At 40.7% G+C, this 20530-nt stretch overlaps 1 protein-coding gene across 4 annotated transcripts in view; it reads left to right on the top strand.

The window, feature by feature from the left end:
* Positions 1–20530, top strand: part of LOC139163829 (E3 ubiquitin-protein ligase RNF220) — an 81147-nt gene that overhangs the window by 17559 nt on the left and 43058 nt on the right. For all 4 annotated transcript variants that reach the window (XM_070745017.1, XM_070745019.1, XM_070745020.1 and 1 more), the window contains exons 5-7: positions 7410–7506; positions 8373–8459; positions 20059–20114. In XM_070745017.1, coding sequence (XP_070601118.1) covers positions 7410–7506; positions 8373–8459; positions 20059–20114 — 240 coding nt within the window. The remainder of the gene's footprint in view (positions 1–7409; positions 7507–8372; positions 8460–20058; positions 20115–20530) is intronic.

Raw genomic sequence — 20530 nt, 5'->3', positions numbered from 1 at the left:
ATCAGTGCAGCTAATGTAACTCTTGCTTACCTGATCATTTATATACAACATTTATTTCAAACCTGGATTGCAAATTATTTCCCTTTGCCTTTTTCCCTAAACTGCATCCATATCACCACATGTACTTCCTTTAGCTTGTTTCTTCAGCTGCTGAAATATCACAGAAGTCATTGCCAGATATTGTGCCAAGGAAACATGTGTGAGTCCCAGCAGCACTAGAGCAACTTTGTTCATTTTTGTTTTTCTTAGAATAAGAGGGGAGAATATGTTTCTCACAGGAACTAGAAGATTGACAATTTGGATAAAGAAAATACCCATATACAAACCTAATGAAGCCATTCAATTGTGTTTCCTTAGGACTACCCCAAAATGCAATCTTCAGGCATGAAGCAAACATGCCAACTATTGAGGTCCAGACTTGGGCCAAGTTTTTAATATCAGGACTCAGAATCATATTTGGCCTTTGCAGACTTGGTTACTCTTCTGAATATTTAGACCAATGAACGTGGAGAAGGCCAAATCAATAGTTAAGAAAAGAATTAGGGATATTGACTGCCAAAATTGTATCATGAATGCTCCTGAATTCTGTAAGCAAGTGTTAGATATCCCCAAGCCCTCTACTGCAGGGGTAGGCAAAGTTGGCACTCCTATGATTTGTGAACTTCAGCTCCCAGAATTCCTGAGTCAATCATGCTAGCTCAGGAATTCTGGGAGTTGAAGTCCACATGTCATAGAAGAGCCGACTTTGTCTACCCCTGCTCTACTGCAATATATCTATATATCTAGTTGGGGGAAAGATCAAAAGCAACATGAGAAAATATTATTTTACTGAAAGAGTAGTAGATCCTTGGAACAAACTTCCAGCAGACGTGGTAGATAAATCCACAGTAACTGAATTTAAACATGCCTGGGATAAACATATATCCATCCTAAGATAAAATACAGAAAATAGTATAAGGGCAGACTAGATGGACCATGAGGTCTTTTTCTGCTGTCAGACTTCTATGTTTCTATGTTTCTATACCAGTGAGGGCTATGTACATGCGTGCATAAACCCTCATGCTCCCCCCACGCATGTGCACGTGACCCCTCCCATGCATCCTGTTTTGGACCCAGTAGGCCACCCTGTAGCCTCCTAAAACAGGCCGCGGGGAAGCCCCACTTGACTCCACACAACTCCCACGCATCATGCGTATTTCTCGCGCATCCTGAAAATCAGCTGGCTGGCAGGAAGTGTGCATATGCACGATGGAATTGAGCTGGGCAACGACTCGTGTGCCCATAGAGAGGGTTCTGTGTGCCAGCTGTGGCACGCATGCTATAGGTTCGCTTTCATGTGTCTATATAATCTAACTCTAAACAAATGTAGATGGGCCTTTTCCAGAGCCCGCTTTAATGACCTCCCTTCAATACTGACAGGAAGATTTTATGGAATTCCTTATTTACAGACACTTTGCTCTTATCCACATAGTTGGAAACTCTTGCTCATGTCCTCATACAGGATCCTTTTTACAATGTCGCAGGACATTCATTCATTCGTTCATTCATTGGACTTATATGCCACCCTTCTCTAAAGACTCAGGGAGACTCACAACATATAAAGACATGTGATATTCCCAATCATTTCCACATTTCTGAGTCACATTGATAAATTTTATTTTTGTTAACGAAATATTTATATTTGTTACTTTATTCTGACTATAGTGAAATGTCAAGTGGCCAAATATTTTATCAATTATCAAGTTATACAACAACTTTAATTAGACATATTGTTTTATTTTATGGTCTTGAGGGCTTTTTTCTTGTATGATGATTTCTTTTTTTCCTATTTAATGGTAAATTAAATATAATAAAGACATTGAAAAAATAGGTGTTCCTCAAGTGTTCTATTCTTCTAGCAAAACAGTTAATAAAATCTGGTGTTTAAAGGTGGAAAAGCTTGAGCAAAATACACTTATTCCAAATTGTATAATTTCCTCCAAATCTATACATTTTACCTAAATGGTAAAGCCTCATTTTATTTTTAATTGTTGAAATTTTTCAAACTATCCAGCTAAAAAGTAAAACCGGGTGGAATTATTGATAAGGAAGGAATGGTTATCGTCCCTTATGCTGCTTGGGAGAGTGACGGTTGGAAATATATACTTTAAAATATATACTATTAACTCTTCAATCAGCATTGGACAATTCTTGTGGCAGGCATAACCTTATGTATTCTTTACTTGCAGAATTTTGCAATTTATAATGGTTTAAAATGTTACCTGTAAGTAGCAATTAGCAACAATGCCAACTACTTAAACACAGCTCTGGAATAGCTGGAGAGTGAATAGTTGACTGTGAATAGTTGACTGCGAACAGTCCAGATGGTGGCTGTCTGAAGCTAATATATGCTACATATAGGACATATTAACCAGCAGTTGTTGTTTTTTTGCTGTTGTCAGTTGGACAAGTAGGAGTTTTGTTACTTTTGTTTATAAATGTTTTAGCTAAGCAAATAATTAGGAGCTTTAATTTTATTCAGTTTTAAAATTAGATTATGAGTTGCTGGCACAAATAATCAACCCAACTAAGGGTGCAATTGGTACCTTCACCTTTCTGTCTTTTCTCTTGTGATTGATTGCAAAAGAACTTGCTTTTTTCATTTGCATTATTTGTGTTGTTTGCTCTCCACAATGAAGTATTATTATCCATCTGCCGTTTGTTCTGTAAGCCTAACTCTGTAAGATGCATTATTTCTTTTATTTCATGATACCATCTGCATATGAATGTAGTATAGATACAAGTACTCTTCCAATAAAAAGTACATAATTTTGTAAGAGCATTGGTTGGAAAGTCCAGTTGTTAAATGAAGCTTTTACTACCAGTAAATATTCTACTCATGTAAGGAGGAAGTTGCACAAATATGGAGACATATTCCCATATGTCCCGTAATGTTCCATTACTTCCTGGGACATTATATGAGGGTCTTTGTGACATCTTGTTTAGGTTCATACTAGCTAAAGTAAATGAAAAAACTAACTTAAATTGTAAACAGAATAGTAGTTTTAAAACCTTCCCTTTTGGGGGAGAAAAAGGATTGCTGTATTATCTTTGTTCTTGATTAATATATTTTGAGGCCCAGCACACTCATAGTAACAGATATCATAAACTATTGATTCCCTTCTGCTTACCTTATAAATCTCATGGACACTCTTCAATTCTTGAGTATTCTTTAGTGCAGAGAGCTGGTCAGTGTCTCCTCTTCACTATTTCCAATTTTTAATAACACTTGAATCATACTTTATAGCTTGCCCATTTATGCATAGTAGATGAGGAAGGACATAGCAGAAAAAAGAAATACCGTATTTATAAATGAGAAAAGAGAAGGGTTTATCAGTGAAGGGTTTATAATGTGCCATTCAAAATTGTCCCATAAGTTGTGTGCAGTACAGTCACTTTGTAGGGGAAATGGTCGGCATAGTAATTTCATAAATAAATAGGCCTCCTTACTTTTTGTAAAGAACCTGCTTTTATATATCAGCAGGAATATTTATTGTTTTGAACTCCTACAATGTTTGGTATTAATTCATTTTTTTGGTGCCAGGGTCAGCTGCTTCAAAATAACAGACTGAGCAGAGCTGTGAGCACAGTGCTGGAGGGCAGCTGTGCTCTCAGAGTAAGTGATCCTGATTTGTACATTCTGACTGATGAGGGAGAGTTTGTCTCCCAAACTGTCACAGGGTTTATAGAAGTGCCACTCAATGCTGGTGCTGGAATTGCTTGTCGAGCAACTGACTACAAGAACAATGGGGATCAGAATCAGTGGCCACTTTGTTTTCCTTGGTTTAATAGCCCCCAATTCTGGCCTGAGTATTCATACCCGTTTGCTTGGACCTTGAAAGAGCCTTTATGGATTAAAGATGACAGAGAATAAGGTTCTTTAGTTCATTGGATTTTTTTATTAGCAAGGATGAGGTTGAATACAGGTAAAATCTTGTAAACTGGAAACCTAAAGTAGTAAACATGTTTTTCTTGTGTAAATGACATAGGGGTTATTATCTAGAATAGTATATTGACATATTAAGCTTCTGTGCCCCTACAGTTCCAAACATGGCAATTAACAACCAAATTATTAAATATAACAAAAGCTAAAATTACATTAGAATTATTACTCCTGTCTTAATTTTATTAATCAGATTTATTTTATTTATTAATCAGATTTGTATGCCGCCCCTCTCCGCAGACTCGGAGTCTTAGGTGCCCTAAACAGTCATATGAAATTAAAACTTTAATAATAATATTCTGGTTACCACAAATAAAAGCATCATTTAAAAAGTAAGGTGTGAAGGTGTGCTGTGAAGAAACAACATTGTATACCTACTTTGTGCAATCCTATCAGAAGTTTGCACTGAGGCTGAAAAAATGAAATGGAATTTAGACTAGGATTCTAATACTCTCAAAAACATGACTTTGGAAAGTTTTTGAATCTTGGGTTTGGAATGTGTAAACTCGAAGTAATGGGAAAGCCAATCTGAGTACATATTGTTTTTTCTTATAAAAATAATGTCTGTTTTCCAATGTCCCCAAATATGTTTGTTTTAAAATATCTTTTTAATTCTGAGTTTTATATATGTTCTATTGGGCTCTCTGGTAGAATCCTCCCAAAAATTCACAGGTACAAATTTCAGACACACACACGTTTGAAAATTCAAAACAATGTTCTTTATAATGAAATTTCACTTAAACCAAGCCCTCTTTTGGTATAGCAAAGAGCACTCGTCTCCAAACAAACTGGTAATCTGTACAAGACCCTTATCAGTTCTGTGATACTTAGCTTGCAGCTGTGAGGCAATTCACAGTCCTTCTTCTTTCACAAAGTGAAACACACTTTGCCCTGGTTTAGTTTCAAAGCAGGGAAAAATTAGCACACAAAAGGTCAAAGTCAGTAAAGCAGTCAGGAAACACAAAGATCAGATAATCCTCCACAATGGCCAAACCCACAGGCTGCTATTTATAGCAGCCTCACTAATTACCACAGCCCCACCCAACCACAGGTGGCCTCATTTTCTTTGATAATAATCTCTCAGTTGTTGTTGCCTATGCATCGCTCTCCGCATGCGTGGCTGTATCATTAACTCTTGTTCCGAATCCAGGGAGGAGCTAGGTAATTGATCTCCTTCTGAGCTGTCTGCCCCACTCTCCTCCTCCCTGTCACTCATGTCTTCTTGGTCAGAGGAGCCTTCATCAGCAGATTCCACCAGGGGCAAAACAGGCCTGCAGCATGTGGATGTCTCCCTCACATCCACAGTCCTTGGGGCAGGAGCTGGGCCAGAGCTAACCACAACAATAACTCAGAATGGTGAACGTAACTAATATTCCTGTTTACTATTTTCCCCACAATAATAACCCTGTCAAGTGAGTTGGGCTGAGATAGTAACTGATCAAAAGTTGCCCAGCCAGCTGTCACTTCTAAGGGAATCCTAACAGCTGGTTTCTAGGTCAGCATCTTTATCATGGGGCCAAACTGGCTCACTTCAGATTAAATTTAAACTTGTTGATTTGTAGGAGAATAATGTTGGATATGATGCTGAATCTAAAATTTCTCATGGCTAAAGGTGAAGGTAACATCCCTTTTGTTAAGTTTAACTCTTAATGCCATCAAGGACATACCATGCAATTTTCTTGGCAATAATAATTCGTCATTGACTTTTCAGACGATCCTAAACCCTTCTGTTTTTTATTTATATAGTGACTTTAGTCAATTTTGAAACAGCAAAAAGTAAATGGAACTCAAAAAGCAAGATTTTCCATTTTGCTTCCTAGAATTTTTTAGGAAGACATGAGAGATGGCTAATCTGTCCATTTTGTTAGCTACATTAAGAGTTGATATGGAGTAAGTGGTGACATAATGTAGTGACATCCATGCAGTAGTTCTTGCCATAAACCATACATATTTTCTTGCCATTTGGAGAGCTTCCTGTTGCTTGTGAGATAGAATCTGATTTAGGTTGGGTACTTGCCTGTGGGCATGTATAAGTCTGCCACCCAATATTTGAGAAAGTGCAGTATCATCGTCCAGCATATTTCTGACTTATTAATAATGCATTTCAATGGCTTCAGCTGTGAGTTGTAAGTGACAAGCAATGGTGTTTAGTAAGTCCTAGTAAAACTACCTTATTACAGATCCCTGAAATATTTTTATGAACAGAAGACAGAAAGATTTACCAGGCAAGTGATTATGAATATACAGTATACATTCCATTTAATAGCGACTAATTAAATTAAGGCTACTTTTTGCAGTATTGTACATTATTTAATAAGCATCGCAAACCTGTTTCAGGAAACAGAAAACAAACATTTTACTTTTTGAAGTTACCTTTGTAAACTTGTAGCTGTCCAGGACAAATAACATTTGGCCTCCAAACTGGCGAATATAAAAAAGTACCTAAGTTGTATAAGTTGGGCACATCAGCTACAATCTTGTGAGATATGGTCAATATGTGTAAACCAATTGGTTCACCGGCCTCCTGACAGATTCTTCTCCCTATTGCCATCCAGGGTCAATTCCACTTATTGTAAATGTTTTAATACAAAGCACCTAAACAATTCATATACATAGGGGGGGTGGGAGAGGAGTGGAGGATCTCATAGGTTTGGTAGTTAATGCAGCTCATGTGCGTGTGTTTTATCACCATATCTAGAAGGCTGAACAAATTTTGCTGGATAGATGGTTTTTTTTAAAAAAAAATTAGCTCCTTCATTTGTGATTGGGATTCCCCATATCATATTGTCATTTACTAGATACTTCAACATTAAATATATTTTATTTATGTATATTGCATCCTGCATATTGTATTCCCTTTACTCTGGATTTATTAAAATATATCATCTAATCTGGTGGTGAGGTTGGGCAAATGATAAACAGTTCAGATTAAGGCAGAATACAATTTTTAAAGAAAAGTCAACATTCTGTTTTACATAGAAGTTCAGTATGTGTGTCCAAAAATGGTGTATCAAAACTCTTTTTTTCACATCAACATTGGGATTTCTTCTGCATAGACAATGTTTTTCATTCTGTACATTTTAACTGGAAGTTCTCTACATTTGATTTCTCCTGCTTGCCACAATAGTTCTCATAAATCATAGACTGCTTGCTTTTGGCTTGAATGTACTTTTTCTGCTGTTATGCACTGCAGTTCCCAGTTCAGTTTATTTCTGACAAATGTCATCCCTCACATACCCCATAACCCCCCCCACACACACACACAAAATAATCTGAATATCAAGAGAACAATGACATTCCCTCTAAATTCCTTTTTATGTCAGAATGTAAAATAATCTTTGCTTTTAAAAAACTTCTAAATAATTTGTATTTCTTCGTTACTTATATCCTTAAATGATGTTCTCTATGCATTTTTTTTCTTCTCTAGGATCTGGGTTTGTCATGTGTAGTGGCAAGGAGAATCCAGACAGTGATGCTGACCTTGATGTGGATGGCGATGACACATTGGAATATGGAAAACCACAGTATCATTTTCTAGAGAAGTTAATCTCCTAGCAGGTGGCTTTCTCTTTGCAGTACCGCTGTTTCTAAAAGTTCCAAGATTATAGCTCTATTAGAGAAGAGTTCAGAAACAATTTCTTTACATATTGATAAATCTTATTTTCCGGCAATTTCCTGGCAGCACCAGTGGCATTCATATGCTGTTCCTTGTCCAGGAGGTGGGGGAGATGCTGTTTCCGAATACATAATTTTTGATACCTCATAAATACATTGGCTTAAGTGCGGTCTGATTGGTAGTTAGATAAAGAACAGAGACGATTCCACAGAATAAAGTCTACCTGAGAAAACAACTCACTTGGGGGACTTCAAGTAGACTCTGAGAACAATTTCTTTCAAAGGATTGCTGTTGTGGAGAAATATTGCAATAGGAAATATTATAGTGGTACTTCGACATACGAGTTTAATTCGTTCCAGACCCGAGCTCGTAAGTCGATCGACTCGCATCTCGAACGAATGCCTTTAGACTTTGTTTTTCGCGCCAAGATAACCAGAAGCAAGGATTCTTGCGCCACCTAGCGGAAGCTCGGCTCATATCCCAAATTTGAGCTCGGGTGTCGAACAGAAATTTCGCTCGCGTCATGGCTCATAACTTGGAATACTCGCATGTGGAGCAGCTTGTATCTGGAGGTACTACTGTATGTACTTTAGGGGACGAGTGGGATATTAAATCTATCTGAGACTTAATAAATATGTGAATTGTAATTGCTCCTCACATGTTACAAAAGGGACTTGGTTGCTCTCCAAGACGAACTAAAATAAGTACCAAAGAGAAGTCCCCAAATGTTAAAATTAGTATCAGGCTGCATTCTCCTTAACACTTCATTCTTAGATACACTGAAGCAGATATCATTCCATGCACTGGGGAAGAACCAGGTGAAGCCAAAGAGAGAGAGGCACTCCGAGGTGCAGTCCTAAAGTAAGTAAGCTTGCTTTTAAAATGAGTGTTGGACCATAGAAGAATTTGCTTTGTTGTGCTGGGAATTGGTGTAAATAAATTCAAAGTCAATACCTTTTTAGTTCTTAATATGATCCACAACCAAGATAAAGAGAATCCAGGCGCATGCTAAACAAACACGTATGTGGTTGCGGTAAGTGGCAAATTTGACAATCTTGGTGCATATAAAATTGACTGAGAAAACTCCTTGGTATTCTGTTATTTGCGACATTCAGGTCTGAGTAAAACTTTTAATTTTTCCCATGAGAAAGTTCAATATACTGATATACAGTTACTCTTTGACCTACAATCATACTTTCCGCAACAATTTGAATTTACAAATGTACTGAATAAATATAGTGGTTATAACCAGTCTTTGGCATTCCAGCTGTCCCAATCATGTGCTGATGATCTGAGCACCTGGCAAATCTGTTCACACTTAGAACTGGCTCCAGAGTCCTGCAGTCACATGATCTCTATTTGCAATCTTTCCTGCCAGCTTCCCCAGAAAGTCAGTGGGGAAGCTGACAGAGAAGATCTCAAGGCATTGAGGTAAGTCCCCCACTCATGCACCCTCCCTGAACTGCTTTATGTTCACGCTGTGCATCCTTTCTGGTGCTCACAACATCTCCCGCTTTTTCCTCCCCAACCACAACACACTTCTCACACACTTTCCTCAACCCTGCACCACAACCTTGTGCACTTCCATGAATCCTCCTGAAATATCATAGCATCTCCCTTCATGTTCTCCTCAATGTGTCAGGCACCCCATGTAGCAGATCTGCACCATAACTTGTATATTATTTTTCAAACTTCAACTTGTGCTTCTCTCTCACTCCGTCACCCAACAACGATCGTTTACTGCCTGCTACCCTGGGATTTGTAATTTCCTGCCAGCTTCCCCATTGACTTGTCAATTAACGATGGCAATTATGACTATTGGGATTGCTGTGGCTTAGATGTGCATTACAACTACATCACTTAGTTATAGGAGTGTCCGTTTCAGTTCCTGTTGTAAGTCAAGGACTACCTGTAATAGTTTGCCTGTTTATTACAGCTATGAAATTAGCACTCTAAAATGTAGGTATCTACCGTAGCAAGGACTGCATTATTATTTGAATAAACAGAACAAACTGGTATAAATATTTTGTATGTGAATGAGCAAAGGAAAAGGCCTGGGAGCATCACAGAAAGAGCTGGAATACTGCATATTGATTGTTGTATTTTGTAGTTGTATTTGTAAATAGCACCAAGTCAAATTTGCCTTGCTTACAACTTCATGGTTATTCCTAGTTAGCTTCACCCTATTTCTCCGTACTGAAGGAGCGGGTCCAGCAGTCACATGGGTTGCTCATGTCCAATCCGGTGGAACTGAGCCTAGTATTAAAAAAGCTTGCCGGATCCGCCCCTTCCCCAGAATTCGCTCAGTTCGCATATCCTGCGGTTGTATTGTGATAGCTCGTTCAACATTCTAACACCTTCCCTTCGATCTTTTCCTTCAAAAAGTAGTAAGATTTATTGTCTTTAATTATTTACTTGCACTAATTGCGCCAGCCGTTTAAAAGAAAAAAAGAAAAAAAGCGGCTAGGCTTTTTTCCTTGGGAGAAGTTGCGGTTTCGTTTTCCCCCGGCGGTTTTGCCGGTTACGATTCCTGCGGCCGCTTGTGGATTCTTCTAATCCTTTGGCCTGGAGGTCCTGGTGCAAGTATTTACCTATTGAATTATTGATTATTTATTGTATACAAAAATATTTAAGGGCTTAAGAAATACCTCCTGCGGAGTGAGACGCCTTCTAGTCTCCTGGACTTAGTCGATCGCTTCCCCTTTAAGAAATTTTACGCAGCGATCTTTTTCGGCGCGAAGGCCTTCGCGCCCTTTTTAAATCTAGGCCTCTCGTGTTGGCCCCCTGCCAGCCGTGTAGGCCTCAGTCCACCGCGTGGATCCCGGAGCGGGCCTTGGGGGTCCCAGGCTAAATTCTCCACCGGCTAAGCCTCCAACCAGAGTGCCTTGGTTTACTTAATTATAAAGTTTAGGGAGGCTGGCCCCGCTGGGTTTGGGGGCACGAACTCTGGGTTTGCCCAGATTGTCCTCAAGTTTCAGCAGCTTCGAGGCCTCGAAGCAGGATCCATTCCTCTTGGGAAGTCCTTGAAATTCTTCTCCTTATTATTCAGTTATTGGCTCAGCCTTGTCTTCTGTTAATTGTCAGACTATGGCTACTTTTCCCAAGAGAGGCACAACTAAAGGTCCCAGAGAGGCCAGGCCTACAGGCGATGAGATTACTAGTATCCCCCAGGCCTCTTCCTCCTCTTCTCCAGGGGCCCGCCCCTCGACCAAGGTCACCAGGGCCGAGAAGAGAAGGGACCTAGCCCTACAAAAAATCCATGACAAATCAGCAAAACGTTTGAAAGTGCAGGCCCAAGTAATCAGTAGTCAAGACCCCCCAGAGGCTTCTAGTCTGCCTCCTTCTGGGGTCCCTGTGTTATCTCTGGATGAGCCAAACCTAGACAGACCCCAACCTAACCTATGGGGCATAGGTCCAGAGGAACCAGATACTATTGAAGATTCCCCCCAGCCAGGATCCTCCCAGGCCTTTAGGGATTCTTCTGCCATTTCTGCTGACATTTCCAGTTTACCTCCTGAGTTCCAGTCTATTTTTGCTGTGTTGTCCAAAGCCATTGATGCCAAACTCTCCACCATCAATGAGCTTCCCTTACCTCTTCCTTCTTCTCGCTCCTCCCGCCCCTTGGGTTCTCCCCCAGCGGTCAGAGCTCCTATTCAGGATGATTCAGATTCCTCCCAGGATGAATATGAGGATATAGAGGATGATGAGGATGCCTTTCAAGGCCTATCAGATGATGAGGAATCCCAAATAAAGGTTCCTCCTCCTATTACTATTTTTCCTTCTCAATTATTCAAATCTCTCCTCCTCAAAGCTAGAATTTCTACGGGATTAGCGGCCCAGGAGAAACAAGCCTCCACTTCCACTGATCCCCCGGAGGAGAATTTACCTTACTTCACAGAGGAACAGGAGGATAACGAGGTAATTCCTATGCCTAAGTTGTTTAAAGATGCTTTACTCAAACAGTGGGAATTTCCAGCCTCTGGCCTTAATCCCTCCACCAAGGACAGAAAGTTGTACAAACTTTCCTCTTCCTATGAAGAGCTTCTATCCTTTCCCAAACCGGATGAACCTGTCAAGATTCTTCACTCGGCAGCGGCTGTGCCAGGCGAGGCGGAGGAAGTCCTCCGCCCAGAGGACAAGCGCATTGAGCAAATGCTCAAAAGAGGATTCACCGCTGATTCCTGGGCCACTAAAAGCTCTGCAGCGGCTTCCTTTTTCTCCAGAGCCATGCTGCTGTGGCTTCGCCAACTTCAACAGCATATTCCTCCCGATGACTTGAGAGGTCAACAAGACTTCAACAAGGTTTTTGCAGCTGCCCAGTAAGTGGCTGATGCCACCTTGCAATCTACTAGATTTTCTGCTAAGTCTATTGCAGCTTCTACTACGGCAAGAAGACTCCTATGGATTCGCCCTTGGCAAGCGGGAGTTCGCCAAAAGTGGCAGTTATCCCAGGGCCCCTTAAAGCGCGACCTTCTCTTCGGTGATCTTCTGGATCCACTCCTCACGGAAACCACGGACAAGAAGAAAGTTTTGGGTCCAACCACAAAAAAGGCTACCAAAACGCAGTCCTTTCGTCGCCCAGGGCGCCAGCAAGATCAAGCGGCTTCCTACCAGAGATCTCCAGGTCAGTATTCCCCCCGCTTTCGTTCCCAAGGTAGGAACTCCAGGGGCAGAGGGTTTCGCTTCCAAAGGGGAGCTTCCTCTAACAGGGCTTCAAAAAAACCTAGATGGTAATCCTACCTCTATTCCCATAGGGGGTCGCCTAGCTCATTTCGCCTCTAATTGGCGTCTCACCTCCAAGGACCCTTGGGTCATTGACACTGTTCAAACAGGCCTTCTTTTAGAATTTATTTCTCCTCCCCCTAAACGTTTTATTTCCTGCCCTTCTCCCAGGTCATCCTCAGATTGTAACCGTATGGAGGAGGCCATTTCTCTTCTATTGTCCATCAGAGCCATTCAACCGGTCCCTTCCGGTCAGAAGGGCCTAGGTTTTTACTCCATCCTATTTATGGTTCCAAAGTCCTCCGGAGGTTGGAGAGCTATTTTGGATTTAAAGAAACTAAATTTATTCATCAAATATAGGAAGTTTAAGATGCACTCCTTGTCTTCTATTTTGGCCGCCATTCACTCGGGAGATTTCATGGTCTCCTTAGACCTCACTGAGGCCTACCTTCACATTCCTATAGCCAAATGCCACAGAAAATTTTTACGTTTTTCCTTTCAAGGCAGGCATTTCCAGTATAGGGCGATGCCATTTGGCCTTTCCTCGGCCCCTCGGGTCTTTACAAAGCTCTTGGGGTCCCTGGCGGCCTATATCAGGGCGTTTCCCATCCACATTTTATGTTATCTTGATGATATTTTAATTCATGGGAACTCCCTAGAGAAAGTGAAAACAGACCTTTCTGTCACCATGTCAGTCCTTCAGGACCATGGATTTTCCATCAACTTTGATAAGAGCCACCTCCAACCCTCCACATCCATTTCTCACCTGGGATCCATTATTGATTCAGAATCCTCCCAGGTTTTTCTCTCTCCCGAGAGAAAACTCAGTATAGTGGAGTCAATTTCTAACATTTTATCTAATTCTTCAGTTTCCATAGTCACTCTATCTTCCCTTTTGGGGAAGATGGTGTCATGCATAGGCATCATTCCCTGGGCTCGCCTTCATGCTAGGGAACTCCAGTGGCTTCTGTTACCTTTTCAGAGATCAGGGCACAGCAACTCAAATCGACGCATTGTCATCCCACTGAGTGTTCGCAGATCCTTCAAGTGGTGGAAGTCTCCGGCCATGGACAGAGGATCCCCGTTCAGGTGCCCGGATCAATTTGTCATCACCACAGATGCCAGTCTATCGGGATGGGGCGCCCACGCCCAGGGGATGATAGCCCAGGGCACGTGGTCCCCGGAGGAAGCTTCCAGGCCAATCAATTGGCTAGAGTTAAGAGCCGTTTCCCTGGCTCTGAAGCATTTCTCTCCTCGCATTCCCAACCGGCACGTTCTCATTCTCACCGACAACATTGCCACGAAAAGCCACATTTGCAGACAGGGGGGCACGAGATCCAAGGCTCTCATGAGGGAGGCCCTCAAGCTGGGCCTCTGGGCGGAAAAACATCTCCAGTCGCTCCTAGCCGATCACATCTCGGGGAGTCTCAACGTCCAGGCGGATTGGCTATCCCGGGCAACGATAGACCCAGGAGAGTGGAACCTCCATCAAGACCTGTTCCATCAAATCACCCTCAGATTCGGCCTACCAATTCTGGATCTCTTCGCGACCAATGCGAACGCCCAACTCCCTCGCTTCTATTCCAGATTTCCATCCCCGGGAGCGGAAGCAATCAATGCCCTCCGGAGTCCATGGCCTCCAGGCCTACTCTACGCATTTCCTCCAATTCCAATCCTCCCGGACGTGATTCACAAGGTCCTCACCGAGAGGGCCCGAGTAATCCTAATCGCCCCTCACTGGCCCCGCCGGCCCTGGTTCGCGGATCTCCAACAGCTGTCCGTCCAGGACCCTTGGCGACTCCCCGTTTCGGGGGATATGCTGCGGCAGGGGGCCTCCTTCCATCCAGACCCGGAGTGGTTCCACCTCACCGCCTGGCTGTTATCAGGAGAGATTTAGAGCTGCGTGGTCATGACCCCGATTCGGTGGAGGTCATCTTAAAGGCCAGAAGGGGTTCGACCAATCGAATCTACGACCACACGTGGTCCAAGTTTCACCAGTGGTGTCTACAGGAAGGTCTCTCCCCTCTGTGCATCCCCATACACAGAATAATTTCCTTCCTTATGCAAGGCTTCCATAAAGGACTTTCCACCAGCACCCTCCGGCGTCATCTGGCAGCCATTTCATCTGTCCTAGGAGGTCCCCGCAGACAGCCTCTCCGATCCTTCCCTGAAGTTCAGGAATTCCTCAAGGGCATAGCCAACCTCAGACCTTCCAAGGTCCACAGGTACCCATCATGGGATTTGCCACGGGTTCTCCATTCCCTCACGCAGGCACCATACGAACCCCTAAAATCGGCGTCCCTCAGGTACCTATCCTTTAAGGTAGCATTCCTGGTGGCTATTACCTCTGCTCGACGCATTTCGGAGCTGGCTGCCCTCTCAATCAGGCAGGACCTTTGCCAATTCCATCAGGACAAGGTAGTCTTGCGACTGGACCCCACCTTCTTACCCAAGGTCAGTTCCATGTTCCACAGATCTCAGGATATTGTCCTACCTTCCTTCTGCCTCCAACGAGACCATCCCTTGGCAATTAGATGGCACACCCTGGATCTCACCAGAGCGCTGAGAATCTATATCCAACGCACAGGACCCTTTCGGAGGTCAGAAGCACTTTTTGTAGCCTATCATCCCAGAGTCATGGGGGCCAAAGTGTCTTCAACAGTAATAGGCCGTTGGATCAGAGGGACTATATCTAAGGCCTATGAGTCGGCCTCCCTCTCAGTTCCAAGGAACATCACAGCGCATTCCACCAGGAGCGCAGCCACCTCGGCCGCTTGGGCGACTCAAGCCCCGTTGGAGGAGGTCTGCAAAGCAGCCACTTGGGCCTCGCCAAATTCTTTCATCAGGCACTACAAGATTGATTCTTACGCTTCAGCGGACGCTGCCTTCGGCAGAAGGGTACTCCAATCCGTTATCTCACACGATAGCAAGCTAATCCCACCCTAGGGACCATCTATTGGGTATGTCCCATGTGACTGCTGGACCCGCTCCTTCAGTACGGAGAATAGGCGTTGATTGCTTACCTGAACGCCTCTTCTCGTACGGTGAGCGGGTACAGCAGTCACTTCCCGCCCTTGTATGTGTCTTCTTTACCTTTCTATATCTTTCTTCCTCTAACAATGAGAGTTGAACACTACAGAGCTTCACAACTGAGCCTAGTCTATGGATTCGCGAATTCTGGGGAAGGGGCGGATCCGGCAAGCTTTTTTAATACTAGGCTCAGTTCCACCGGATTGGACATGAGCAACCCATGTGACTGCTGTACCCGCTCACCGTACGAGAAGAGGCGTTCAGGTAAGCAATCAACGCCTATTCTCTTGTCTTTTACTTATAGTTTGAATGACACACAAAGACAATTCAGGAACCAGCTATGAGTCTTAAAGGGTTAACAGTTAAAACAAGCCAGGTTTATAATGGAGTTTAATTGCAGGTTTTGTTCTGTTTTTTAAAAAAACCAATCCTTAGGCTAGATTTGCATTTTACACTAAATCAAAAACAAAGTGGCTTAGCACTAAATGAAAACCAGGCCAGTAAGACAAATGAAATGTTCAAGGATTTGTCCCATTGAATGAACAGAATTTAAATACTCTTAATTTTATTTAGATTAGCATGGGAAAAAAGAGATTTAGTTTTCACAATATCAAAAGCCTATGTAGATCTTCCTTTGTTTTCTGCTCCATTCTTTAAAATCATAAGATTTGACTGTATATATTTCTAAGATGAAAGCAAATGCTATATCAGTAAAAAAAGCAAATACTTTCCAATCTGGCCAAGACTTCTAATTGGCAGTTAGTGAAGCAAGATTGCAGTGATGCAAATTTATTTACTTCTAAATTAGTTTGGGATATATAAATGCTGGAGTGGGGAGGGTTGCATTTGTTAAAAAATGCTTTTGCCGTTGCCATCTATATATTTATTTAGGCACATCTTAAGCCCTTGGATTTCAAAATAATTTACGTCCCCAAAACATGAAACAATAGTCTACTATATTATATTAAGAAAGAATGGCAAGCAAAAATTATTTAATGAAAAGAATGTTACGCTATGTACACAGTTGATGGTCCAGTTCAGATGTAGTATGTCAAAAAATTCTTTTACCAAGTCTTATTATTGGCAATGCATATGTTGATCCATGCTATCAGTTGCTGTCACTTGGCATTCTCCTGTCACTGGGAACAACTAAATCAGTCAGTCTGTATTAATTTAGCAGTGCAATAGAATCTCTGGATGCGACCATAATTTGTTCCATAATTTTGGTCACAACCTGACCTGAACCTAATTTTGGAAATTTGTCACTTACCAAAAAAAATGGCACAGAAGAGGGAAATCGTCTTCATACACAAAAAGTTATGAATTTTTTGGTCAGGACCCGATTAGGTTGGTCAGAAGCATTTGTGACCAGAGGTTCTATTGTACTTTTAAATTGCAATACCCACTGTATTTTTTGGAGTATAAGATGCACCTTTTCTCCCCCGAAAAGAGGGTAGAAATATTGGTGTGTCTTATACACCGAATACAGCCATTTTTTGGTCCCCTGAAACCCCACCCCTGCATCCCATTTTTATGAAAAATGGGCCCATTTTTCTCAAAAATGAGGTGCGCAGAGGGTTTGGGAGGCCTGCAGAGTGCTACTGCGGGCTGAGGGAAAGCAAAAACATCCATGTTTGTGAAAGAAATGGACAGTTTTTGCCTTCCCCTAGGCTCTAGGAGCACTCTGAGGCCTCCCAAACCCTCTGTCCACTCCATTTTTGCAAAAAAGTGAATGAAAATGGGCCGTTTTTTGCAAAAACATGGAAGTTTTTGCCTTCCCCTAGCCCCCCAGGAGCACTTTGCAGCCTCCCAAACCCGCTGTGGACTTTTTTTTTTTTTTGCAAAAACAGGCATTTTCCCCCAGCCCCCAGGAGTTTCCCAAACCCTCTGTAGGCTTCCCAAACCCTCTGCGTGCCCTGGTTTTTTGCAAAAGTGGACCTGTTTTTGAAAAAAACAGGCTGCGCAGAGGGTTTGGGATGCTCTCTTGGAGGCTGAGGGAAGGCAAAAACACTCCAATTTTTTATGAAAAACGGGGAGCACAGAGGGTTTAGGAGACTTATAGAGTACTCCTGGAGGACGAGGAGGACAAAAACCTATACACCGTTGCGTGTTGTACACTGTTGCGTCTTATGGTACGAAAAATACAGTAGCTTGGTTCAATGATGATGTTTCTGGGTAGAGAACAACAAGTAATCTTGATTTTGGTATTAAACAGAACATCACAAAACTACATTGATGCTTCAAAATATTTTACAACATTAAAAATGGGTGCAGCTTGCAAAATCTGTCAAATTTTTATATAAAATCTGACAAGATTTCAGGCAAGAATACATTTGGACCTAATCAGATTTCAGTCATTTGAATATTTTTACTGCAGTCTGAAAATGATACAGGATCTTACAATTTATTTAGTATCCCACTGGGAAAAAGAACGAGACACAAATGATTTAAACAATGTCTGCTCATATTTAACAATTCAGATGTATATCTATTTAAAGTATAAGCTAAGCCAAGGCCTTTAACCTACAGTTCATGATCTACAAACTATTAACAAATTTATAATTAACAGAGTCTGTGGTAAGATTCAGTTTCCTGTTTAATAATTTTCAGCTAGTCTTTAGTGAAATTGAGGTGGTTTATCAGACATAGCTTGCAGCCCAAGATATGTAATGCAATAATTTAAAAACCATAAAATTCACTATATAAACATTCAAAAACAGTGATGCCAAACCTCAGCCATTAAGAAAGTGTTTTCTAATACTCTAGAGTAAAAATAATCAGCTTCTCACTTCTTTTGAGGTAAAAATTTCACTTTCAGGTATCATTAAAAAAACCGACATACTATTCAAGCTTAATATGCCCTTGGAACTTTTCAAAGCAGCACTTCATAAATAAGAAAGTGGGAGGGAAGAGATTTGTGATATCAAATTACATAGATCAAATATAGTGCCTCAAATTGCTCCCAATATGAAATCATGTCAGATGTTGGCTTATAGGTGCTATCTGTACTGAGTAGTCTCCCTTCACCCAGGCAACAATATGCTTTGATTAGAATATGTTATACTACAAGTACTCTATCATTCTATTTCATTCTATTCCTCTTTTATAAAACATAGAAATACAGTACTGCTATCAAAGTTTACAAAACTACTTTGTCACTTATCTTAATCTATATAAGTGAATACATCTACCCAGTAATTGTCAGTGATCTTAAGGAAAATCCCTCCATTCTTTTATATTAATCTCTCGCTGTATGTATGATTAATCATGACTAAGTGACCCCAAGATGACTATAACCATCATAAATTTGAGCCATTTACCAAGTGCCCAAATTGTGATCAAGTGACCTTGTTGGGGGGACTAAAATATAAATATGATCTAAAATATAATTATCTTAGGGAGGATGATTCCACTGGATTTATAGTGAAAAATATAATTAGATTAGGAAAGATGATCACACTAGGTTTGCAGTGAAAATTACACTGAATTTACAGTGAAATATAATTAGAGTAGGGCATGATAACTACACTGGGTTTGCAGTGAAAGTACAATTGGTTTAGGATAATATAATGAAACAATGTGAGAATAGATAGATTTGTTAGATGAATTGGCAATATTTTGTTAAAGATTTTGGAATAAAAGAGTTTCATATTAGTTAGGCGGATTGATATTTGAATACCATATTTTAATTAAGAATTGAATAATGTGTTAATAAACTGATTGTGTTAATATGTAACCTTAGAAATTAAGTGGATTGAAATTGATATAATTTGTTTTTTTCTCTTTCCCTGGGAATGATATTGTTATGATAATACAGTATTTTGTAAGATCTAGATTATATATATGGATAATTAAACTTTAAGACTAAGCAATTTTTTTTGAAGGGCAATTAGAATAATACAAGAGTAAAGAAATATTTAAGAAGTAAATAAAGATATATGATAATTGAAAATAAGCACTCTTGCCTATATGTAATAAAATTTAATAGATGAGTGAAAGCAAATAGATGAGATGTAATAGCAAATAGCACTGTAACTTTGAATAAGGATATTGAAAAAGTTTATATTGAAGTGTTCCAGGTGATAAAAGTAAAGGAGACAGCATTTGTTGGATGATAAATACCGAGAGTAAATTTAAATTCATTGTATTGTATTGAAGATTGAAGGTATATGATATTGTCTATAAGTGGAGAAAAATAAAAACTTTTGGACCCCCCCCCCAAAAAAAACCCCAAATAAAGTATTAATACCCAGTTTCCCTCCAAATAAGACGTCTCATGATAATAAGCCCATATCTGTGTGGCTCGTGAGCCATTGCCCTAGCTCAGCTCCAACATGCATGTGTGTGCAGGCCAGCTGATTTTTGGCTCGCACAGAGGCTCTGGGAGGGTGTTTTTGGCTTCCAGAGAGCCTCCGGGAGGATAACGGAGGGCATTTTTACCCTCCAGGGGGGTGGGGAAAGCTGTTTTCGCCCTCCCCAGGCATCGAATTATGGGTATGGGCACTTGCGCATGCGTGTTAGCACTCACCCACACTCTTTCGGCGAGGAAAAAAAGGTTCACCATCACTGTCCTAAATTATGATAAATCCTAGATATGTATGGTTGAGGACTTCTTTTTTTAGTTTTGTCCTGTAACAATACGGAGAGGGGCGGCATACAAATCTAATAAATAATAATAATAATTTGATTGCTATCTTGCTTTTTTCAGTGGTGGCACTCCTAGTACCAGAATAACACCAGAATTCTCTAAATGGGCAAGTGATGGTGAGTATAAGATGTAGTAGGCTGCTTGTTGGCCTAATAGGTGCATATTTTAGATTAATATTTTAGAGCCCATTTTTGGGAGATCACATTTATGAGAAAATTCAATTTTCCTTTGCATAGTATAATTCAGAATTCTAAATCCATTTTTTGGATATGGTGATAATTGCATTAGGACAACCAAACCTTAAGTGAAATAATGGAATCAGCTTGAAGGGATATTTATCATTAATATTCTGCCTTCAGCAGATAAAGATCTTTCAATATTTCACCTAACCTGTAGGTTGCAGGTTTTTAACATAATATTTAGAATTAACATATGCCTATTTAATATTGTAAACTAAAGAACCCCAAATAATGTTAATTTTTATACATGTTTAATACTTGTATTTGAACAAAATATATGTGCATGAAATCTG

This window comes from Erythrolamprus reginae, chromosome 3 (assembly GCF_031021105.1).
Source record: "Erythrolamprus reginae isolate rEryReg1 chromosome 3, rEryReg1.hap1, whole genome shotgun sequence".
NCBI lineage: Eukaryota > Metazoa > Chordata > Lepidosauria > Squamata > Dipsadidae > Erythrolamprus > Erythrolamprus reginae.
Note: the sequence above shows the minus strand (reverse complement) of the source record. Positions and strands in the feature narration are given on the sequence as shown.